Genomic DNA, 24,555 nt, shown 5'->3' on the forward strand with positions numbered 1-24,555 from the left:
CATCCTGCTCATGGTTAGTTCCAAGAGAAAAAAAAAAGAGAGTCATGGTAGCTAGTTAGTTGCTGTGGAGGCTTTTATTTAACGTATTATGTTAAATCATGAGAAATTTGTATGCAAAAGTATCCAAAGTATTGCGGGTCACGAGTTTGATGGATGAAGTATGAACAGTTTTGAGGAGGTTTAGATATTTTTGGATTTCCTACCGCTGTAACCTTTGGCAACTCATATAGCAAAGAAGTTGACCATTCTCTTTGCTGCTGGTAAGTTTTGTTTATTTGTTTATTTTTGCAAATGGCTGCTGATTGTGTTGACTAATGACTGTACTACAGCCGCGCCGCTACTCTCCATTCCTTTAGTTTTGTAATTTATAATAAAAGGACAAATCAGCAGTCAAATTCCTATTCGTTTGCCTTGTTTGTCAACCTCTACTGGGTCCTGGTGTTTAGTGAAAACTTATATCATATCCCTAAGCTTGCTAGCCGCGTGGACCGCTGCCTTTTTTCAATTAAAGACAAGACTAATTTAGAATTTGAATTTGATTAGTTTTTTGGCCCTCAAGGCATCTCCTATCATTCTAATCCTGTTTTTTATCCTTGCAGCTGGCGTCGTTAGTCAGACCGAAAACAGTGCTGCAAGCTATGAATTAGAGATAAAACAAATCAACAGTGCTTGCTTCCTCCCACTAACTGAATAACTGGAGCAACCAAATTGTGAGTAAAAATTAATACCATCTTCTTGATGCCCTAAAAGAATACAAGGTATGTACAGCTAATAGCCCTGTATCCTACTGCAAATTCCTAAGAAATCTGTCTACTGCAGTGCACAGAGCAACTAAGCTGTATCTGAAGAACTAGTTGCAACTGAAACTGGAAAACAGACTGTACACATCAGATTCATCATTTCTTTTCATTACACATGGATCAAGCCTGCCAAGATTTGCTAGAAAAGTATAATCCACAAGGCCCTGCAAATGACCATACCAACAATCTCATCATCAAGCAATGTCGAAATAATTGCGTGCCAGCTCTGTCTCTCCTGAACATAATCAGGGTTAGAGTGTCAGTAAGATCCACGGCACGGGGGCACGCACATGCTTAGCGCCACGAATCATCGGCGCTCATCGTGGGGGGGCGCATTTAATGCCCTAACGATCCCTGCCGATCGCGCATCCATGTGCGTGATTAGCAGGCAGCTGACAGTTGCTTAACTGCATCGCATGCTTCGCTCGCTCTGCAACGACGAACAGCATGATGGGGATTAGACTATGGTGGAGCGTGCAGCTGTGATGGCAGTGCCAATTAGGGCTCCATGGAATGCGCTTAACCGCACGCTGGTGGCTACTGGCTAGGAGAATCTGTAATAATGCAGCAGCTGATGTGTTTATGACTTTATGTTATTGAGCCACTCGTGCCTCACATCCACAGTAGATAGCCAGAAAGATCAGTTAGATATGACGAAACAAGTTAGCTGATCACACGTGAACTCTTCATGGAAGATCACACAGCTACAGTACTTTGCCGGGATGAAACAGAAGCTAGGTAACAACTCAGAGACAGAGACAGAAGCGCAAGACGGTGCAATGATCTCCTAGTTAATTCTTTGGAATGCACAAACTAGAGGCCTCGTCGAAATGAATTCATCTGAACAAACGCAAGAAACAGAAGCAGTGAAAACCCAATCAGGTTCTTGGTCACTGTACATCTTGGAAAGAATTCAGGCTACTTTGAGTTACAGTTCGTTGCTCATGAGTCATGACAATGAAGAACCGGCTCCGATCCTCTCAGGCTTCGGCCGCGGTCGCGGTGAGCACCGAGGGGTCCAGCGGCTGCGCGTGGTTGTGGTCGTTCTCGTAGGTGACGATCAGCATGCCGGCGTCGCTGCGGCACCGTTCCACGTGCTTCCTCGCCGGGCAGTCCTTCTTGCTGCTGCACCGGTAGTACCCCCTGCACGCACAATTGAGACCATCAAATGTTCAGCACTATCTCTTTCAGAATTGCGTACTAAATGGGACCCTTCTGAAATTAGCTGAGAACACTAGAGAGTCTGTCAGACTTCTGATCAATTCTATGCCAAGGTGAATTTGGAGGAAGCCAATTAAGCACGATGCACAACGCAGTTGGTCTGGCAATGATCAAATAAAGAGTACAAAGAGAAACTTATAGAGTACCAACAAAACAATGGTGTGAAAGAGAAATGCCCAATACCTTGGGTGAGGAGAGCCTTTGATTGGTTTCTGCCCATACTTCCTCCATGAGTAGTTGTCCGCCGGTATATCGGCGTTCTTGTCGCTGATCGCCGGCACCCTCACCACCCTCTTCTCCCTCGGCTTCCTGCGTAGATTTGATTGATCAGCAACAAGAATCACATCAGGATCGCAATAACTTGCAAGAAGAATCTCCAACCAAGAACCAAACCAAAGGATGCGAATGGCACATACTTTTTCTTTGGGCAATGGCACTTGACGCTGCCGTCCTCCCCTCTCTTGGCGCACGCCTTCTTCGCCGTGGCGGCAGAGCTCGTCGCGGCGTCGGACATGCTGATCAGCTGGCTGCTGATGGAGGTGAAGAAGGACGTCGCCGCCGACGAGGTGCACACCGAGTTGTTGTCGAAGCTGAAGCTGATCACCTCCTTGGCGCCGCCGCCGCCCCGGGGCAGTGGCACCGGCACCTCGATGTGGAACTGCTCGCCGCTCGGCGTCTGGTCGAACTGGAAGCTCTTCTGCTTCTTCGCCTGCTGCGGCTGGAACTGGATGTGAGTGGAGATGGTGGTGCAAGGATTGGGCGAGGGGACAGTGACAACTGTCGAGGTGCTCTTTGGCACCGCCGCCATGGCCGCCGTGGAGGGAAGCACGCTGTAAGAGTTCAGCTCCAGGAGTGGCGTCTCGAGGAACATGTTCCTGTCAAACTTCCTGGCCGCCGCCGCCGGTGCCGGTGCCAGTGCTACGTTGGCACAAGGCGACACCATGACCGCCGGTGCCACCTCCGCTTCATGGCTTCTCATCAGCGGCGCAACGCTTCGCATCGCCACCGTAGTTGGTGGCGGCGGCGCCGCCGCCGCCGGAGTACTACTGACAAGGTGGCTGCTGTTGGGAGGGTGGCGCGGTGCCATCGACGGATGATCCAAGAGGCAGCTTGCGTCGACGGGAGGCGCCAGGCTCCTCTTGCCAACCCTTGCTCTGGCATGGCCGAGCCTGTCGCTCAGGACGGCGACCACCTTGCCGAACCGGGCGACCGCCTCGTCGGTCTCCACGGCTACGGGCATAGGCCGGAAAGGATCGCCGGCGGACAGCGAGAGAAAGGCGACGAGCTTCTTGCAGCTCTCGACGGCGGCCCGGTTGGCTTCCTCCACCACCTCCATGGCGATCAAGGAACCTGCACCTATCAAGAATCCAAGTGATAGTAGCACACTGCTAATCTTGATGTGGTGCAATGGAGTATCAAGGTGAACAAAATCGATCAGAGATCAAATTTTGACCATGGACTAGAAGATGCAATCTGTATTTGCACATGAATTGGTTACAGGGGATATGAATTGAGTGGAGAGAAAGGTAGCAAGAATTGCAGCAATGGTGGCGTTGGAAAGAGTCCTTGCAAGATCTTTGTGTGAACTTATGCAGGGGGAGCACATGTGAGGCAGTCTCATTGGGTCCTTCACTTGTGCAGGAAGTAATTCTCGCGAGTATGATATTCCAATTTGGAGTGAGAGGTGGAGCACGATCGGAATAGAATTTAGGAAAGTCAACGAGGGTGGATTATCCAATGATCAGGGCCGTCGGCACGATGGACGGCCCAGATGCCTTGTGATCATTTCAAACAATTCTTTTAGGCGTCAAAACGTCCAGTCTGAGTTATCCGCTACATCTTCCTGTCTTTTTCTTTTTGTTTTTTAAGCTGGTCAATTATGGGTGTAAATTAAAGCTGACAAGATGATAAACAAAATGATTTGAATATAGCAACTTACTCAGTGAAGACTCAACTGATGTTGAATTTATGCATCTGTCCAGCTCAGTGTCTGAATGGATCAACAATTCGACATTGTGTGGTTACTCGAAATTTCAATTGTTTTTTTGTTCATTGTGAGTGTATGTCCCACAAAGCTAGCTGTTAATTGAAGCACTCCAGCTTGACCTCTTAACACACGATCTTGATTAGAATTGGCTGATTGTTTAATCAAACCTAACCTCCTGTAACCGATACTATATGAAACGATGTGAAATGCAATCAAAAGATTACTGGAATACTAGCATATTGTATGCTAGAGAAAATTTTGAGGGGCCCAATTTCGGCCTAGTGGAAATGCACAAGAGGTCAACCCAGCCCAATAGCCCATGTGGAGGGAATTGATCGATCGGTCGTCCGTCCCATCATCTTACAAACGACGGAACTGACGACAATTCAGAGCCTGTAGGCCCTGTACTTTATTTTTCCCATCTCGAGTCTCAAGCAGGAGTACCGTTTCTAAGAGCATTTACATCATAAGTTGACCAGTCACATTGAAGTAAGTTTTTTAAAATGGGCTCGTAGCGTCTTTGATTGGTGGAAGAGAGGAAAAAAGAGGCGTCTATGTGTTGGAAATTATAGTCACCCTTGTCCTTATCCCTACGCTTTCCGCTACAGTTCCAACAGGCGAATTGAAGGCGATCCTCTTTCCGTCGACCAAATCGCCGGCGCTGGAGGATGGGGGAACCTTCGATTTAGCCGTCCGGTGTATATACACTATACTACTAGGCTTGGTTTGAGTAGGTTAGGGTTAGTTTGCTCGCCGGCGTTGTTGGCGGTAGGGCTACGGTGGTCGGGAGTGGCGGCGACAGCGGGGCTGCTCTGTCGGCAAATAAGCTTCTTCTCCGACTACGAAGATGATTCATTAGGCGAAGTTTGTGGGAGGTTAGTTGGCCTCTCTTTTGGTTTTGCCGAAAGGTTCCCGTCACCGCTTTCGTTCGATTCCAGTCGCCGCTTTCGTTCGATTCCAGTCGCCGCTTTCGTTCGATTCCAGTCGACTGAAAGAGGAGATGGTGAATCTTTTGCGGCTCTCTTTCCTTCTGCTGGCTGCTGCTGTTGGTGGCTTGGTGGAGTGGATTCTTGGGCTGCTGGACCTGGTTCTGCTGCAGTCGGAGATGTGTGCTGGAGCATCTTGGTTTTGAGGGATCTCATCCATCGTTGAGGGAAGAAGAGAAGATGTTGGATCGAGGAGACTGACGACTGATGCTCTCGTACCGAGAATCTCATGCAGTTATCCAATGTTCGGAGTCCGTCCTCCGATTTGGATCGGGAAGTTTGGTGGATGGATGCTTGAGTATGCTTTCTGGCGAGTAGTTGGAAGGAGGCGGCAGCTCGACGTTAGGAACCTTTTTGTAATTTTAGGGTTACTCAAGGCCTTTTCTGTAAGAATGGGATGTACAGCGCTCACATTTATCCTTTAATATATGTTATATCCCGGTTTCGCAAAAAAAAAAGAGGTGTCTATGTGTTGACTTGTGGCTCGTCAGTTATTTTCTTTCGTCCATCTTGGAAGTTTCTTGTTTTGTTTTTCACTTGTTTTTGTTCAATGAAGTGCACGCTGTCACGCACACCTGCTACGCAAAAGCTTGAGACGTATCAACCAAGCCGAGCCCATATCTTTCGGAGTTTTAGCTCTGGCACATCGGATCATCATCGTGCTTACCAAAAGAAACACGTGAACTGCCTTTGAGTTTGAGGAGGTGAAGATACGAAGCTATGCCTACTCATTTTTCTTCATCTCGGACGTCTGAACTGGCCGGTCAGAAAAAAAAATTCACTTTTACCATTTGGCACTTGGTCAACTACTTGGGCACTAATCAAGCGCTACCAGCTTTGAGTTACCTGTCAGTGTATCTTCGAAAAGGAAGTTCCAGTCAAAGGGTCATTTCGCATTTGGCCAGTTGTCCAGAGAGTAGCACGCGGCACGCGTGTCTCGCGTGAGCGCCACTGCGTGCCACCGTCCGCCGGAGGGCTACCGCCGCGGAGCGACGGGCAGAGGTCGCCGTCGTCGGCGAGGTATCGTCCCGGATGATGTGGTTTAATTTTTTTTTTCGGCTCGTTTTAATTTGGATGTGCTCGCAAATCTTCCTCTCTCCTTCACTTCTTCCCCATCGCGGATCTTTCCACGCTGTTTGGGCGGCCAGGCACGTGGTGCCATGTCCTTCCTGCCCGTTTTGCCGTCCAACCCGATCCATATCCGCCGGCCGATGGCTGCTGTTCAGGAAGCTGTAGTGGATAAGCCATGCATGACCCAGTGTCATTTGGTCGGAAAGGAATGAAGAGTTCTCCTAGGAGATTGCTTCTGGTTCGAGGGTTAACGATCACAACAATTTTTCGAAAATAAACTAGATTGATAACGCTCATGACATAACGGAAACACTTGAATTTCACTACTGGACTTTCCAAAAGCAAAGCCCAGCAGCGTTCAGCAATGACATTGACAATGGCCGTGGTTGATGTTGTCTACTCTGCACACCTCGAAACTCTGAATTGTCAAGTCAGCCATGGCCATTTTAGTTTTTACTAGTCAACTGCTTTGCACTAATCAGGAGTTACCAACTTTGAGTTACCAATCACAATCAGTTATTGCCCCAAGAACCGTTTGGTAAATTTTTGCAGAGAGTAGTCGCTGCTGGCGACCGTCGGCGAAGAGCCAAAGGAGCATAGCGCCACTGCCGCAGGAGAGCCCATCGGCCCCGGTCCCCGGGCAATGGGTGACCGTCGCCGGCGCCGATCGAGGACGTCGCGTGCCCGAAATGATCCCGGATTACTCGCGCTTTTTCTCCTCGCAACCGTTGCAACCCCGATCTTTTCCGTGCTGCTTGGGCGGCCAGGCACGTGCCATGTCCTTCCTGCGCATCTTGCGATCGGCGCCCAAGGCCAAGGGGTTCCGTTGCTTCCGCCGCAGCTCCGCCACGGTTCATGCCGCCCAAGCCAATCCGCCGGCCGGGGAAGACGGGTTCGACACTTCGACGTGGGCACGTCTGGTCCGTTGGGTGTCTTTTCCTCGTGTCCGGAATCAACAAACACACGTCGCATGACGCGACGTTGATGGCTACTGTTTCGAAAGCTGATGGGAAAGCTTCGGCTCCACCGCTGTTTTTATAAGTATATAATGCTTAAAACAAGGGCATAACGGTTTTTTAATTGATGTTTAGGTTAACAGATACGGTGGTCCGTCATCTTTTTTGCCTATATTTTTTTGTTTGGTTCGTAAAATGAAACTAGTCGAAGTGCACGTGTGGGCACGCACGTGATTAAAAAGAGATTACATATAAAATATTTATTTATTAACAAATGTAACTATAAGAAATCACAATTATTATTTTGTCAACAATCCATCGTATAACTAACTAACGGACTCGCATGCCGATTGGTCGTATACATCTTCAGATTTTGGTCATGGGATGAGTGAGCAAGGGAACATGTAGTCATACAAGTATTCTATATAAAAATTTTGGAACTGGCACCAATCTTCATGGGGAAGATGAGATGGCCAATGAAGAAACTAATAATCACCTAAAGCAAAGTACTGAAATGTTTTGTGACCTAAAGCAAAGTACCAACAAACATGCTCAAATGTTATGTGACCCAAAAAACACATATAAAAGTGACCTCCGGATCAGGCACAAAGATATTATATATATGTTTCCCTTAAACATTTACTATTGTTTATGCACGTCCATCCAAGATCCTGCAGTCCTCGCACCCTTCGGTGCTCTCCTCATATTCAGCAGCAGAAATGAAATGCAAGATACTTGTATCAGGAAGCGAAAACTAAAGGCAACACCAAAAGTGTTGGGGACAGAGACTTCGCGGTGGTTGCAGTTGTTCACCACAGCGCAGGCCTGCCCTGCATGCACAAGCTCTATACTCCATCAGTCCAGGACCAAGCATCGTGAGCTAGGTGGAGTTGACTATGAGCAGCAGAACAAGAATTCAGAATTCTTGAGTTTTCATAAGAAAAAAAATCCATGCACCAAATTTCTAGACAGCTATATAAACCTTGTGAAGTACTACTGTATTTTTATTTTCTAACATGTCAACTCAAAATGCATAGAAAACATTGAGCAGGTAATATCAACTTAAAACCTTGTGAAGCACTACTGTATTTTTATTTTCTAACATGTCAACTCAAAATGCATAGAAAACACTGAGCAGGTAATATCAACTTAAACCTTGTGAAGCACTACTGTATTTTTATTTTCCAACACGTCAACTCAAAATGCATAGAAAACAATGAGCAGGTAATATCAACATAGAAACCCTTTCAGATTACATTAATTCCAATAACATTTTCTCAAGCTTAAACATTTTCAGCTTAAAGAAGTTTCAAGCAGGCTTCCTTCTGGAAAAAAAACTTAAAGACTAATTTCTATTGCTGTGGAGGACTGCCTCTGATTTTCCTCCCTTTTACTAACCTTCTTTCTGAAAATCAAGGAACAACATCAGAAGTTAAAACGAGCTGCATGCACGTAACAGCAAGGCCAAACAGATAATCCCATCACCATTACCATTACCTGGTGCTCCCATCAACAAAAAATATTCTCATTATCTAGTAATTACCTCATGGTTATATGCCAAATTCCAGAGGCAATGATGCTTCCCTGATTCTTGTAAACTTCCATCAAAGTTAATCCAAGTTATTGGATAAATCTCACAAGAAAGGTAACCAGATCATTACAATGTATTCATTTGTAACCAAGGTAAGAAATGCTGAGGATCCTAGAATTGCATAGCATGGAGGAATCAGTATTCTCTCACAATTTCAAATAATAATCATTTTTTTTATTTTTCAAAAAATATAATGAATTTGGCGAGCATACTGTAGGCCTGGTGCAAACAACCTTTGATAGCTGTTATAATACACAACTCAAATATGGTTGACCTGACTAATTTTCGCACATTTCATTACAACTAAGAAAGGAGAAATGCTAGGCAACTAAAGCTCAAAAAAAAATAGTACATTTACCTCGTACTTTTCAATTTCCTTCTGTGTCTTGTCCTGTTATTAATTTCTTATATCAATTCAATGTGCATGTGGAACCTTCCGATCAATGCTTACTGATGACCTTTCAGAAAAGACGCAGTGCTCTGGTGCTGCCACATCAAGCATGATGAAGCATGGCACTAATTGGTCCATTGTCAGCTACAGGTATGCCATCATTAGAGCATTTGCTATGTGCGGAGCATTCGGTAATTCTCATCTTTTGGATTGAATGTGTGGAACATATTCAGTAATCAAAGCATGGTTATGTTAAATTATAAAGAATATAGTTAGCAAGACAATCGAATACCGGAGTCAAGCGTATTGACAAGAACTGCAGATAGTAAATGTCTCTTGTTCACTATCCTTGGAGACAACAGACCACTTATGGCTTCCTAAGAAAACCTAATAAGATCATTCTACTGGTGGTTTGTGATTTTATTATTGTCCCGAAAAAGAATCTGAAGAAAAAAGAGTAAAATATATTGGGGATCAACAATCGGCATCCAAAATTGATAAAAGCCTATGTCATAGTTATCAGCAGAATAAAAGTAAAAATGAAAGCTTAAATTGCTGGAACGCCAACAAATTCCTTGATGTTACTGGAAGAAACAACCAGGTAAGCATGTAGGCACAAATAATCAACATGTTATCTAAGCATTCTACTGAATTTGCAAGGTGTCCATTCTACATACCTACAGGAAAACAACAGGTGGTATGTATCCTTTCAGTTCCAGAAATGTACAAATATCGCCACTTTCACCTGCAGAGTGTAAGTTTTATTTGAACTTTTATTTAAGTCCATGTGTTTACTGAATAAAAAAACGTCTGTATTATAAAAATTGAATGAGCCACCATATTAGAGGATGAGCATTGCCGTGAACACGGAAAAAAAATACTAATTCATATAGAGAGCAAACCATAAAAAGAATAAAATAAATACCTAACCTTGCCAAGCCACCATCACCGATCATCACCGACTGTTGTTAGATAGGTGGTCCCTTTCTTATGAATACCTGATGCTGAGGAAAATAAGTTAAAAAGAAATAAATGTGATGAGATAACATCTCCCTCCTCATTAGGATGCACTGGTGTGAAAGTAATTTTGAAATGAATGAGAAATGCAAAAGAAAAAAAATGACTAATCAGTGAGGGATCATACATAGCTCCAAAAAAATTGATACAACATATGCTGTCAAGAATGATCCAAGGCCTAGAAGTGAAGCACTCGAAGTTGAGTTGCCTCGGTACAACTCTAAACTCTACATGTGCTCCCTAAATAATACTAAGGGCTTTCTTTCCTAGATATCTTCCAGTGCAACTCAACAAGGAGCGTTTTTTCTCTAAGAAATCAATATGAACGCGCTTGAAATTGCAAGAACATGACACATCAGATAAGAAAGAACGAAGCAACCAGGATTGGTTTGTCATTTGTGTTCAAATACCTTGGCGACACAACGAGCATGAGTTGGGATCGCAATATGGCGGGCAGCCGCTGCCGCCGCTTCTAATCTCGAAGTAGGTCAGGCGGCAGTGGAAAAGTCCCGCGTAGCTTCTTCCCCGGCGAGGGACTGGTTAGCGAGCTGCGGTTAGCGGAGGTGGCTCCACCGGCGATGAGGACGGGGCATGCGAGGATTCGGAGGTCGTGCACCTTGTTGTCGTGTCGCCGCCATTGCCACCACATCCTCAGAGACCCGCCCCTGGGGATTGGAGAAGTCGAGCTCCCGCATCTCCTCGTCACCTCGTGGTTCCATGGGTCGCCGCCAAACGTTTTTGCATCAGCATGGGAGGGGTTTGCGGAACGTGGGCATGAGGAGAGCCACTGATTGATAGGAAGGGGAGGACGGTACGCTTGTGGAGGAAGGAAAGTGACGGGGAAATCAGTTATTCACGAATTAATTGATTGATTGATGCGTCCAGAAAGTAATCACTAGTAGTCCGGTTGGTACAGTGCAAACCAATAAGGACAAAAGGAGTTCCTTCCTCCTCCTTGCCATCCCACCTACACACCACATCTGACTATATAGGGGATGCTATCCTTTTGTATTAACTCGTAGCGGACCCTTTTATCCCGGTTGGAAACACCAACCATCTTTTATCCCGGTTGGAAATACCAACCGGGATAAAAGGGTTCGAGAGATTTACCCCTCTTTCAGCCACCTCGTTGGGGACCCTTTTATCCCGATTTGTAATACCAACCGGGATAAAAGATATCCCGGTTTGAAACACCAACCGGGATAAAAGACCCCCTTTTATCCCGGTTGGTATTACAAATTGGGATAAAAGGGTTGTCTTTTGTCTCGGTTGGTGTTTCAAACCGGGATAAAAGGCCTCTAAGGGTCTTTTTTTCCCACTAGCCTTTGCAACCGGGATAAAAGATCCCGGTTGGTGAGCCCCCCACCAGTGACCGAGCTGTAGTCCCGGTTGGTGAACCTTTTGTTCCGGGCCAACTTTAAACCGGGACAAAAGGGGGCGCATCGAAAGTCAATTCTCTACTAGTGAATGGAAGGTGGCGGTGATGGCGGCATGGCGCGGAGCGATTGGCGGGTAGATTGATCGGCACGGTGTGAAAAAAAACAGGAGATTTGGCGGAATCATTCTCTAGGCAGTGATTTTTTTTCTCCCGCTCCTTTCATCACACCTCGTATCTAAGATGGGACCTCTGTGTGAGGAAAGATGGGGGTGATAAGAATTGTTTTCAATTCTCTTATTCTTTATAGTATAGATGTAGTATAGATAGATGAGTTCGTCCGTACAAGCACATGATTAACGAGATCAACTCATGGTTCTTTAAACAAACACCCTATAAATGCGATGGAGTAATTACGATATTTGTAGGTTTCGGTATATTGCTACTCCAGATCAAGAAATACAACCTTTTAGCTTCGCCAGGATTTTGTATAAGGAATATCGTCATGTTCATAAGGCACAACCCCAAATATTGCCAAATTTGGTTTTAGAAATAAACAATCTCCCAAATGTCTAACCCATGGGGAAATTTCCTTCCATGAGAGCACACGGTCTGATCTTCTATTCTTCTTTCTCGTTCATCTCATGAAGGCATGATCGTTCACAGTTGGGAGAAGGTTGTGGCACTCATGTTAGTACGTGCAAAACCATTTTTCGCTTCAATAATAAATCTATTTATTCAGCGGGTTTTTTGAGACATTATTCAGCGGTTTTGTTCTGCCGACGCTGCAAAGGTCGCTTTAATAACCGAAAATGGCATTAAATAAGCCAATTGGGCACTTAAAAATCAATCCCCAAACCTTTCCCCTTCTCTCTCTCTCTCTCTCTCTCTCTCTCTCCTCCATTCAGATCCGCATCACACAGCGCCCGCCGATCGAAGAAGCCAAGCAGCCAGCCCGAACACAGCTACGCGAGCCACCGCACCGATCCCACCGCCCGAGGCCCGATCCAGCGCCACCACCGCCGGCCAGGGCTCGCCCTCGCCCCGCCCGGCATGGCCTCCTCCACCGCGTCGTGGTCGCGCTACGGCGCCGTCCCCACTTCTGCCCCGCCTCCGCCGGCCGGGCCGGAGGACCTCGCGGTGGCGGACGGCGAGGCGGCGGCGCCGTCATCGTCTTCGCCGGCGACTGCGGCGGAGGCCGGGGTCGCCTTCTTCTCCCGCGCGCGGGCGTACGCGGGCGCCGCGGCGGGGCGGCCGCGCGCGTGGCGGGAGGTGCTGGACCCGACGGCGTTCTCGCGCCCCGACAGCTGCTGGGAGGCCCGGGCGCGGGCGCGCCGGAACCTCGCCTACTTCCGCGCCAACTACGCGCTGGCGGCGCTCGTGCTCGTCTTCCTCGGCCTCGTCTACCGCCCCGTGTCCATGCTCGTGTTCCTGGCGCTCTTCGTCGCCTGGCTGGGCCTCTACTTCGGCCGCGGCGAGGGGGAGCCGCTCGTCTGCCTCCGCCGCGAGGTGGACGACCGCGTCGTGCTGGTCGTGCTCTCGGCCGCCACGGTGCTCGCCGTCGCGCTCACCCGCGCCGGGCTCAACCTCCTCGTCTCGCTCGTCGTCGCCGCCGCCGTCATCGGCGTGCACGCCGCGTTCAGGGTGAACTACTACCTCGACGAGAGGGACGCGTTCGATGTCGCTGGCACCTCGTTCACGGATAGTGGATACGGCTACACGCTCCCGAGATGATAGAGGCGGGCAATTCGGCTGATGAGATTGTTGATTGTGTTCTTGAGGCAGGGGGATTCTTGGTGGTTCTGAACTTCTGATCCATCCGTGGGATTTTGCAAGGTGTTGTAAGCTGTAATGTTCTTACTATTCTTGCAGCGTGTTCTTAACTTGATTTGTAGTTTACATGCTGTGTATAGCCATTTTCGTGTTCCTTTTGATTTCGCAATAGCATTGTGTAATTTGAGTGCAATTCTGAGGTGATTGGGATTTGGGATGATTTAAAGATGTTTTGTAGAAATACTAGTTGTAAAGCATCCCTGCTCATGCAGGTAAAGTGGTAAACTGTTAACACCAGTTCAACTAAGTTGGGGATAAAGCTTCTAACCTCACATGAATAGCTTATCTATGAACTATGATCACGTGGCAAGGGAGCTTCATTGTTGAGTGCAGATATGAGCTCGTCTTCCTTTGCGATTTGAGAAAGGCAGCAACTAATCCTGGTGATGCACATCCCTTGCTTGACAACGTGTCTAGAAAATCAGATCTTACACTTGAATCATGCCATCATGTTGCCATAATTTTTTTGTTCAACCATATAGCCATATTGCTATAATGTTACTTAAATTACTGACTAAAAAAGATTATACCGCCAGGGACATAAGTTACCGTCCCCTAAAGGTTATACCCCCCGTGACAAAAATACTATACCACCAATGCTATGATCCTGTTGGTGTTAGCCACTAAACCGTCCTCTTTCCGTTAGATGTACAAAAGGCCATCCGTGTAACCATCCCGGAACTGAGTTAAAGAGTCTGCTCACAAAATGCTGGAAGTCCAGTGCCGATCACATGCAGCAGTACCAACCCAAAATGACGGACGACGCAGGCAAGCGACTCAGCGTTTGGCGTCGATGGCTTCCTTGAGCTTCCTCCCGAGCGCGTAGGCAAGTGGTGGTGGCACGGCGTTCCCAATCTGCCTGTGCTTGCACTGGATGTTGCCCGCAAAGCGGTAGCTGTCAGGGAAGCCCTGTGTACACAGGTCATGCGAATGGGATCAGGAGATTCGAAAAAGGAATTTGAGCAGAAATGCTCTTAAGTTCATCAAAAAGCGCCCTTAAGTCTGAACCTGCTGTTCTTGTTAGATAATTCGGACACTATAGAGAAGTCAAGAGCTACTGAGCATTAATAATTCATTAATAATTAAGGTTAATGATGAAGTAGGATTAGTTGCGGCACCAAATGCGAGGGCAAGTTACCTGAGACCGAGCACACTCACGAACCGTGATGATCCTGTCCTGCTCAGGGTGGAAGCACATGCCGACCTTGCCCATAGGCTGGGGATCGGTCACGGAGGTGGGGAAGTTGCCCTCCCAGTCCAGCCTTCCATACAGCCCCTTCCACTGATTGTGCCTTTTGGCTGTGTTGGGCAGGCACCAGGGTATCAGGTCCACCACTTGCCCGGTTGACAGCTTCACCTGCATATTCGCATCCATGAGAATTTTCTTAACCATTGGCAATGGGGGCATGGTTACCTAGAGCAAAGGTAGTACAAACAACCACCAGGGGGCAAAGGAGCAGAATGTAGTTACCTTCTCATCAGGCAGTTCATGCCAGTCACAGCCAGGTCTCTTTGGAATGCGCTTGCACCTGATGAGATTCAGCTCGTTCATCTCCTTGGAGGTGTGGTCATTCAACAACATTGTGCTGCCCCTGATCTTCTTCTGAAACCATGACACTGGCTCGCTCCCGTACTGCACCAAAGAAAAGAGTAAATCCAGGCATAATTATAAAGCTAATACTACAAGATCAGGGAGTGAAGAAAGCGACCCGAGAGTGAAGTTGCAGTGACACTGACGCCTACCTGTATTGTTGGCTTGCCGGCACCATTTTCCACGGGTGGGAGATCCCCAACTGTATCTCTAACTGTTATTGCCCGGAAAGGTGCCCCTGCGGCAGTGCTCTTGACAGCCACGTAGTATTTGCCATCAGGTAGGTTTATCTTCAGCTCAGGGCTAGCAAATACGTGCATCGGTTCAGGCCACTCCGGAAGGATCTCTCCCGGTGCAGCTGCCCAGATGAATGCCCTTTTCCTGGACTGGGCGACACCATAAGCACCTGCCTCTAGAATTCCGAATCGAACCTGAGAACATGTGAAGGAAAAGGCTACAACATTCAGTGTTGATCAAAATGATAGAATGCAAGAACTACTAGCAGAGAAAAAAAAGGCAAGCACCTGGTATCCCATCTCAAGGAGTGATGCCAGTGTTAGTCTGAAGGTCTGGCCTTTGTTGAACGAAATGAAGTTCCTGACATTTTCTAAGAGAAAGAATCTAGGGCGGAAATATTCTGCAAAAGAGAGAAATGCTAGGATCATCTCACACTGAACCTTGCTCCAGGGACTTTGATTGAATCTGTTCATCCCAGAAAAACCCTGCAAAAAGGATGCGTAGAAAAAAGTCCGTGTAATTTGTTTAGAAGATTGAACAAGCATAAAATGTTTCCTAGTCACAGGAAAAACAACAGACCTGACATGGAGGTCCACCATTGATGAAGTCTACTTCTCCAGGCACAGGCAGATTCTTGGCCTTCTCATCAGAAAGTTTTGATGCCCGTTCAGCAGCCTCAGAAGTAGAGATGCAATCATCAGCATCACCACACTTATCCATTATTGCCCTGCATGACAACACTCAGAAATAATTCAAAGATACAATATGCATGAATGATCATATTCATAAGAAAGAATTGTGCATACTTCAAAATCACATTGCAGTTCTCCACAAATACTGCTGCTTCTGGATGATTTTCACCAAATGCTTCCCCAGCAGGCTCTTCATATTCAATTGCCCATTTTGTTTGTGATGCTCCTACAGAATTTTATGATCAGAAAGTAAACAACTGGTACTCAAGGTGTTCCCGTCACCCAACATCAAAATCTGCAAGACAAATGCATACCAGCTAGCTGCAATCCTTCAGATAAACCTCCACAGCCAGCGAAAATATCAAGGGTTGCAAGAGTGTTCTCTGATGGCATATCCTTCTTTTTGTCTGAACCAGCCAGCTCATCGTCACAAATTTCCTTTCCTTTATTCTTCTTTGAAGCAGAAGGTGCCCTCCTTATCAGTGACATGATTTTAACACTGGGTGGAAGCTGGTTCAAGATCAAACAAGATAAGTTCAGTTAACCATCTAAAGAAATTTCTCAGGAAAATGAAAAAAAGTGAAATTCAGAACGTCTGACCTGTTTCAGGGCCCCAGTAACAGGATCAAACAGATGTTCACAGTAAAATATGTGCTCAGCCACCACTGGAAGATCTGAATTTGGAAGGTCATCCTTCATCCTAACTTCACATTTCCCATCTATCATCGCCACTGGCACAATCATGATATCTTCACTGTAGTATACCTGGATCAAACGACATAACTCAAATATTAAAGACCAAGAGACAACACAAAGGAAGCGTGAGTTGTTACTTGTTAGTCACAAGTTCATCTACATAATTTTAAATAAGAATGATGCAATGATTAGATATAACAAGAGAACCTCTCTGATATCTGATGTATAGGCTTTTGTTGATGATATGTCATCAGGCCTATAAAACCTTCTTACGTTGACTTTTGTTGATTCTGGATGTGCTTTCTTAGATCCACCAGAAGCATGGATACTCAATACATGGCATACAGCATAAGGCTTTAGGCCCACGTTTCTCCCAGCCTTGTAAGTCTCATGGCCGTGCCCTTGGGAGAAAAATTCAGGCCTAATATACAGATAGTCATTAACATTGTATCTGATATTCTTGAAGACAAAACTGGTCTCCGAAAGTATCTTGAATTCATCACCAACTTGTTTTCTCTGATCACAGGAGCTACAGACACCAGTCCCAATGCCAAGTTTATCATGGGGGAAAGAGAAGAAACCACCTTTCTCTGGCCAGTATAAGCTTTTGCAAAAATATTCCACAGGTAGACCCTTCCTCTTCCTCTCCTCTGCCTTTGCTCTCTCAATCCTATTAACTTCTGAATTCTCTTTCCTGTATCTGTGGCCCCATGGCATCAATTGGACATTAACAGTCACCAATTCTTTGATGTCACCTACTTCGAATTCTAGACAATCATTAGTCAAGAAAACCTCCCTTTCATTTGCAGCATTGTCAAGAACAGTCTGAAAACCTTTTTGCAGAATTCTTCCATGAACCATTTTTGTACCATCATGTTTCTCATACATATACTCAGTAAAGCACATGATGGCTTCTCCTGAATCGTCTTCCAATGTGACTGATTGACCAACACCAATAGTAAGACCTCGAACTGTAGCACATTTATATAGAACTTCCCCAGACACTGTTTTCCCAGCTGTTTGCCCTTTCCAGTCAACTTCCTTGCAAGTCTTTGATGGTGACTTTCTAGACCGTGCTGATGGTGGGCTCCTCAAAGGCTGCTCAATTTCAACATTAACCTCCTCTTCAGTATCATCATCTTCATTTTCTTCTTGCTCCTCATCAATTTCCCTTTGTTCATTTCCATCTTCCTTGGTATCCTCTGGGAAGTGTGCGGCATAATAATCACCCCATATCTTGCTGATGAATTTCGTAGTTGTTGCACGCATAAGCTTCCTTCCTAATATTGGGCCCATTTTTGCACTTGGGTTCAGATTCTCTCCTCTCATTGATTGAGATTTTTTCTTCATTACCAACTTTGTGTGTCTTCTCTCTTCCATCTTCAGTACAAGGCCTGTGACAAAGGCACTCCGACGGATAGACTCATCTGGAAAGTCTGCAAACTGCTGAAGTATAATTTGTCCATGTACCACAACATATCTTTCAACGAGAGTTGTGTTTGATGATATAAATGCAGGGTGTCCACTGTCGAATTCTGCTACTTTTTTAATCACTTCGGTGAAAGAAAGCTTCGAAGCACGACTTTGTTCTTTTAAAAGGGTGATGATGCTAACAGCCAGCCTTGCTGTTTTCAGCACAGGCTCACACCATGGAGCATATTGCTTTGTTGGCTGGCGTAATTTGTACCTGAAAAAAATGATATCAGTGACCACACGTTAGTTGGAGGAAGGCTAAACAGAGCCACTGCAAGATGCCGTGCTTAAAATAACGTGTCAAATTCAAGGACAGAGCTGCAATGGATGTGAAGCCTGTTTAAAACAAAGAGCTAGCTTCTAACTTGAGACAGTTACTAATATAAAATAATGGAGCTTCAGGGTATTTACCAAGCCACGTCAGTTCGAATGGTTATGCAGATCATTGAACCACCAAATTCAATTACCCACTCCTTTATTGGGCTCAGATAAATTGAAATTCCCAGATCCTCTTGGCACGATTTACTTGAGGAAGAAGATAACTGCGCTGACTCAGCAGTTGAACAGCAACTACCATCATCTTCTCTCATGAAACCTGATCCAAAGATCACTGTATCATTTTCAGCACCTGATTTCATAGGAATGAGCTCCAAAGGAATGAGTCTGGAATCTGAGTTATATAGAGCCCAGTTGTTAAGGATTCTTACTGGCATATCATCAGAAAACATGCCAATTTCACTATCAAATATGTACTCGTCCATTTCTTGACTATATGATTTGTAGTAAGCTGGCAATGGATAGTCATTGGCAATCTCAGTTTCACTAATTTTGATGTAGACATTTTTCTGTGAGGTTCCACGTTTCCCTCTCTGCTTCATCATCTTCCACTCCTCCTCTTCCTGCAACAGTCTTGCTAATTTCTCATCATCCTCGCCTACTCCCTTACAATGCTCATCATTTATCTTCAGAGTTCCACTTGAAGGCATAGCAGAGAACTTGTTGAACTCTACTCTAGACTTACTTTCATCTCTTAGTGCAACAAGAACAGGAAGTGTGGCAAATATCTCATCATTGCTAGCTGGTGTATTATCTAACCCAACAAGTTGGCTGTATATGAACTCACCAGTAGAGATCGCAAAGTCCTTACTCAGTGTCCCACCAGATTTTCTGTTTGAATTAATGGAACGGACAACACTAGCAAGCAACTCTTCCAGGCCTATCTCAGGATTTCCACCAACTGATTTAGCTAACTTCCTGTAAACTTCAACACAGACTCGAGCTTTCTCACTAAAGTGGTCAAAATAGGATCTGTAACTGCTTGCTGGCTTCACACATTTGTAATCAGCTATTTCTGTTGAAACCCAAATTACAGCAATACCTTCGTTGTAGCCAGAAATTGTCCAGTCCTTAACTCGCCCAAATCCTGAACAGTGGATACCCTTTTCTCTATCCTTTTCCAGACCATCGTCCAAGGGCATGACAAGAGCTGTTATGTAAATGCCATCAACTTCAGACATTTCAAAGGGTTGCAGAGAACCATCTGCATCATGCAAGGTGAAATCAATGAGTTTTCTGGAAGGACGGCGGTCTTCAGGTTCGGTTTTTGTCAACCTAACAGCATCTATTTCCTCTTCTTCCACCCTACTTTCCTTGACTGTGATAAATATATCTTTTTCAGATAAGTTCAATTCCTTCTCTTTGAAACTAGACCAGGCAGCTGCCCTCTTTGGTCTCTTGCGCAGCACAACAGGCTCATCAGTGGTGTTATTGCTCTCTGTTTTAGCCTCATATTCAGTCACCATTTCTTCCTTCTCAGTGAAATCATCTTCCCTAGTCTGAAGCTTTGCTTTGCGCTTCTTTGTTCCTGAAAAGAAGAGGCAACTAACACGCTAAAATATCTGAATGCAAAGGTAGGGATGATCGGAAACCCATGCATTCATATAAACACAAAAAGGAGTTTGACAAACATAATTGTATGTAGTACTAATGGCGTTTAAATATGTGTATGCAGAAAGCAACATTTCGATTCATGCAGCAAAAGATGCATCATGCTGAATCTATTTGTTAGTACATATAATCAAATCTAGGCATGCCTGACTAATGAACATGAATGAGTATGCAACCTATGCCAGATAATTAAAACTGCAGGTTTCAGGCAAGATGATGATGAGTGGACGAAGTTATAAAAGACAGGTCCTGGGACGTTTTATATACTATACTAGTTTGGTTGCAGATTGGGAAATCCCTAACTACACATATAAGACAAAAGTTGGATGCAACAGCATGATTGAATTTGGAAAGGGATGGTTTAAATGTTTTCCCCCTTTACCAGTTGCAGAACTGCAGTGTCAATACTGCACATTGGATGCTTGCTTAGTTCTTCAGTTAGCCTTTTAACCATTCATATCAAGACCCCGTATGAGTTCAGTGAGCCAGTGATTAGCTGTTGGGCGACACTAAGTTGAACTTTTTTGCGAATCATAACAGCAAATTTGAACCATAACTAACAGTACAATAAGAACAATGTAATTTCAAATGGATAGATAGGTATCACGAGATTGTTCTTAGCATACTAGGATGTCCTGGCTCCTAGCATACTAGCATGTCTTAAAATAAGGATGGTTCAAAACTCTAAATGTAATCATCAAACAAGCTGTTACCCATGAGGCCTTATGAACTCTATAATCCCAGTGTATACAGTTTGAAAACGGTGAATATACAGTTAAATTTGATGCTTCAAAAGGTTCCTATCCTATGAGTAGTGTTTCAACTTTCTAGTGCTCACTCTAACGTCTAACCCCCACCCATATGGCACTGAAGCCTATTCATGTTCTGGTGGTTTTCCTTGACTTCGAGGCAAAAGAATGTTGGCTAAGATTAGACTACCAAACCAAAGGCAAAATATTACTGTGAAAAGGAGTCCTAGATCATATTCCCTGCGTTACTAGGTTACCGTGAAATGCTATACACCTAAAGCGATGCGATAAAAAAAATTGCACATAGATGCAAAAGAAATACCTTGATTAAAACAGTGCTCACTTTGCCTCCTCAGCATTGACATGAACTCAAGCTATGGCGGATTGTGATAGAGGAAGGGGACGGCATGGATGATAGTGAGGGAGACAATGGTGAGAAGGGAGGAGGCGGCGGAAAGGACAAAGGAAGGAAGAGCTCAAGTTGGGCGCTAGCAATTTGATTCTTGTGGTAGTGGTTTCATGACAACCTAAATGCAATGACAAATTTAAGGACAATTTGTATTAAGGCATATTGGGCTTTCACCTTTGTTTAAAAGAACAAACTAAATTTGATGCTTCATTAATTCATATCAATACGTATCAGAGTCTTCCTAGTACCAAATACATATCGCAGTACAGACACGGCATAAACTGGAGAATTGAGGTAACCTAGCTGGCATGTATGAGCCATTCAGCCTTACCAATCTTTAATGGATCAATAGAAAATTATTTTGCCTCAGTTCATATCCTCATATGGTGCATGACAGAATTCATTGATAAAGAAAAGTAATATATTGCAGTTACAAGGCATTTGGGAACAAGACCTGTAGCTGTAGCAACAGCAGGATGCGGATGCTTCGCCATAACACCTCTGTAAAGTGTTGAATCAAGCAAATATGTCAACTAACATTTCTAAAACAAAAATGTCAATCATCAGATTGCAAGCTAAAATGAATTTTAGCGATTAATTCAGGAAATAAACATAATAGGAAACAACAACTTCACTAAAAATATGACAATGCTGCTTCAGCAAATATTTTTTTGATTGAGAACCCTACTGGAACTACTACCTTGTTACACACATTTAAAGCATATAAACTAATATGAGACCAAAGCAAATGCATTTTACATGCAGCTAATCATGCGCTTCTTTTGGAAACATATGATGATTTAAAGTTGACAGGTCAAACTTCCTCAACTTTGACTACTAAAACATCTGTTACTATCTAGATTTGTTCTGAAAATAATACAGTTCTCTAAAGTGTCGCGTATTATTGAGGGAGTACCCCTGTGCTGTAATGAAAATATGAATAATTGGTAAGTAGACCTTTCAATTCAATCATGTTAAAATGTTGGGATATGAAAACACATTATCACCGCAAACCAACTAGATTACACTGAACTGTGCGCCCCCCTTCGTTCATTAAATATGGTACTATAAAAAGAGTTAATTTGTGAGGATCAGTTCATAAAATACAGCAGCTGTAGCTATATATCATCTTGTTCAATACGACTGGATCAGATAATACCGCTAATGAACAATGAAGCAGCAGCAGCAGTCGCGTACTTCTTGAAAATTACACTACCTGGGAGGCGCAATTGCTAAACTGAGTATGATTAGCAACTCTACCAGACCAAAAGAAGGACGCAAAGGTAACACTCCACTGACCTCACAATAGTTCATAGCTACCAGCAGCAACTCAGTAACTACTTCATAGAATCTCCGCAAAATTAAGTAACTACTCATTGAAAAGCACAAAGGTTGTTCAACTGAAGTGCAGCCATAATTGCTTGAGAAATGAGATCCGCCAGCACAGAAACCGTAAGGACAGTATTACCAGCACGATCAGCAGAGTCCCCTGCGGAGGTCACCGTTCCATCACCGAAATTTACGACCCCTGCACAACAAAACGACCGTCAAAAGGGAAACTAGAAGAAAAGGAAAAATACCCCGCACCAGATCCTCAAATATATATCGCCTAAAAGGAGCACAAACGAACAGGATTATCAAAACGAGAAGAGCTAGGACGCAACCGTTGGACACACACAACCAAGATCACCTACGCACGTGACTCCGCAGCAGCAGCCAGCGGAACGAAGCCCCAGTTCCAGCCCCGCTCATCCATCAAACGAGATCCGACGAAGTAAAAAACCACACCGCCTCAAAATGCAGAAGCGCGCGGGGGGAATTCGGGCTAGTAAACCCCAATATAAACCACAAAAGAGAGTTCGCTACACAAACCGAGTGAGCAGATAGGCGCCGCAAAGCGGCCAGATCCCCGAGAAGCTCCTCAAAATGCAGAAGCGCGCGGGGGAATTGGGGAAAGTAAAACCCCAATGGAGACCAGAAACGAGAGCTCGGTACCCAAGCCGAGTGAGATGCTGAGCGCCGCAAAGCGTCCAGATCCCCGAGAACCTCCTCCCGGCGACAATCCCCAGCACGATCATCGAAACGACACGCACGCCCGCTTACACCACGAACGGAAAACCCGCGCCGACCAAAACCCTCTCCGAAGCCGTACGGAAAACGAAGCGGGCGAGCGAGCGACGCCGACGTGCTCACCGGCGGAAGCGACGAGGAGCAGCCTCCCCTGGCGACGAGAGGGGCGGCGCGCGTCGGAGGCGTGGTTCTGCGGGAGGCGGCGCGCGGCGGACGCAGCGTGGAGAGGCGAGGCGAGGCGAGAGGGAGACTGGGAGTGGGAGAGGAAAGGAGGGGAGTGGGGGCGGAGAGGAAGGATGCGAGGCGACGCGGGGTTTTTTGAGTTTGGAGTGGAGGTCGTGGGGGACCGTTTAGGCGCCCGTGCGAGGGAAGCCCCAATTTTTTCGCTCCGTTTCGGGAACTGGGTTTAGAAATCGGGGAACGGAGATCAGACTTTCTTTCTTAAAAAAAAGGGAGAAACGAGTTTTTTTCTAAAAATATATCTTTTGCATATTTGAATGAATTAATAGATGCAAAATAAGATTGGGAACAACCAATTTCACATAAGGCATTAGGGCATACTCCAACTCTGAGATATGCTACGATAGCAAAATCCTACATGATGGAATGAGAAGATGGTGGAGGAAATGAGTTTGATGCAAAACATGAGCCCTAGAAAATATGTTTTCCAATTTCACAGGCACAATTCGTCTCGAAGGATAACTTCCACGACATCAACGTATCGATTTCTGCACGGCACCCAACAAGTCTAACATTTGTTTATGACCACATAAGTGCATAACTTGTTCTAGTTGCATGCAAACGAAAGTTTTATTAGTGGTTGTTTTCTTAACTTTTTTATGCAATGTGAACCTCGTTGTAAGATCAATGCGAACCTCACTGCAAATGATGGCCACGAGAGAGGATCCAGTGCTCCACGCACTTCCGATGTTGCTGTCATCTACCGGGTCACCTATGGAGCACAGGATCCTCTCCCGTCACATAACTTGTTTCATTGAACAAATGCTTTAGTTGCATTGCGAACGATAGTTCCAGCGGTTGTTTTCTTTAATCTTTTGATGCAATTTGAACCTCGTGCAGTTAAGTTCCTCTGTCCAAATAACCACTTGGCTATGAGCTGTTCATTTGCCTTTGGAAAAACGCAAGGCCGCACGTTAATTTGGAAAGTAGAAGAGAAAAATAAGTACTTTCTCTTTTCTCTCTCTCTTTTGTAGTCTTTCCAAAGTCAAACATTTAGATTTTATTGTTAATAGTAAAAAATATAAAGATTAGTAACGTAAAAAAAATGATGCTATTAGATTTATCTGAAAACCAATTAGTGCTATAATACGCAACGGTTTCTATTTAAAATAATTTATCTTTGTAGATGTTGTTAGTCAAAGTTTTTTAAAAAAAAAGTAGGCTCAGCAAGTGAGCACATGTTTTCAGCGGGCTGCGCTTTTTGTCGAAATTCAAGTAACCAA

At 45.1% G+C, this 24,555-nt stretch overlaps 3 protein-coding genes and 1 long non-coding RNA gene across 4 annotated transcripts; 1 reads left to right on the forward strand and 3 right to left on the reverse strand.

Annotated features, from left to right (window-relative positions):
* Positions 1–1,561: 1,561 nt before the first annotated feature.
* LOC117839399 (protein WRKY1) lies at positions 1,562–3,798 on the reverse strand. The gene is made up of 3 exons (XM_034719721.2): positions 2,438–3,798; positions 2,205–2,330; positions 1,562–1,943 (listed from the first exon to the last, which is right to left on the reverse strand). The coding sequence occupies exons 1-3, from the start codon at positions 3,355–3,357 to the stop codon at positions 1,781–1,783; spliced, it is 1,209 nt and encodes a 402-aa protein (XP_034575612.1). The 5' UTR covers positions 3,358–3,798; the 3' UTR covers positions 1,562–1,780.
* Positions 3,799–8,224: 4,426 nt separating this feature from the next.
* On the reverse strand, positions 8,225–11,001 carry LOC117836801 (uncharacterized). The gene is made up of 3 exons (XR_004636164.2): positions 10,431–11,001; positions 9,934–10,007; positions 8,225–9,748 (listed from the first exon to the last, which is right to left on the reverse strand). It is a non-coding gene; the product is annotated as an uncharacterized lncRNA (long non-coding RNA).
* A 1,232-nt stretch (positions 11,002–12,233) lies between these two features.
* On the forward strand, positions 12,234–13,500 carry LOC117841044 (PRA1 family protein E). The gene has a single exon (XM_034721611.2). The coding sequence runs from the start codon at positions 12,449–12,451 to the stop codon at positions 13,127–13,129; it is 681 nt and encodes a 226-aa protein (XP_034577502.1). The 5' UTR covers positions 12,234–12,448; the 3' UTR covers positions 13,130–13,500.
* A 142-nt stretch (positions 13,501–13,642) lies between these two features.
* LOC117841043 (DNA (cytosine-5)-methyltransferase 1A) lies at positions 13,643–22,540 on the reverse strand. Its single transcript, XM_034721610.2, has 13 exons — positions 22,491–22,540; positions 21,477–21,523; positions 18,329–19,781; positions 16,652–18,131; positions 16,349–16,513; positions 16,063–16,258; positions 15,863–15,974; positions 15,636–15,783; positions 15,344–15,541; positions 14,972–15,250; positions 14,700–14,861; positions 14,367–14,585; positions 13,643–14,137 (listed from the first exon to the last, which is right to left on the reverse strand). The coding sequence occupies exons 2-13, from the start codon at positions 21,514–21,516 to the stop codon at positions 14,006–14,008; spliced, it is 4,584 nt and encodes a 1,527-aa protein (XP_034577501.1). The 5' UTR covers positions 21,517–21,523; positions 22,491–22,540; the 3' UTR covers positions 13,643–14,005.
* Between the last annotated feature and the right edge of the window lie 2,015 nt (positions 22,541–24,555).

Source organism: Setaria viridis, chromosome 9, assembly GCF_005286985.2.
Source record: "Setaria viridis chromosome 9, Setaria_viridis_v4.0, whole genome shotgun sequence".
NCBI lineage: Eukaryota > Viridiplantae > Streptophyta > Magnoliopsida > Poales > Poaceae > Setaria > Setaria viridis.

Bases quoted from the DNA above. Each gene is read 5' to 3' on its own strand.
- LOC117839399 (XM_034719721.2), bottom strand. From the start codon at position 3,357: ATGGAGGTGGTGGAGGAAGCCAACCGGGCCGCCGTCGAGAGCTGCAAG. The intron at 2,331-2,437 runs GTATGTGCCATT...AAATCTACGCAG, and splicing joins TGCCATTGCCCAAAGAAAAA to GAAGCCGAGGGAGAAGAGGG. The intron at 1,944-2,204 runs GTATTGGGCATT...TTGTGCGTGCAG, and splicing joins AAAGGCTCTCCTCACCCAAG to GGGGTACTACCGGTGCAGCA.
- LOC117841043 (XM_034721610.2), bottom strand. From the start codon at position 21,516: ATGGCGAAGCATCCGCATCCTGCTGTTGCTACAGCTACAG. The intron at 15,542-15,635 runs GTCTGTTGTTTT...TCCTTTTTGCAG, and splicing joins ATGGTGGACCTCCATGTCAG to GGTTTTTCTGGGATGAACAG. The intron at 14,862-14,971 runs GTAGGCGTCAGT...TCTTTGGTGCAG, and splicing joins CCGGCAAGCCAACAATACAG to TACGGGAGCGAGCCAGTGTC.
- LOC117841044 (XM_034721611.2), top strand. From the start codon at position 12,449: ATGGCCTCCTCCACCGCGTCGTGGTCGCGCTACGGCGCCGTCCCCACT.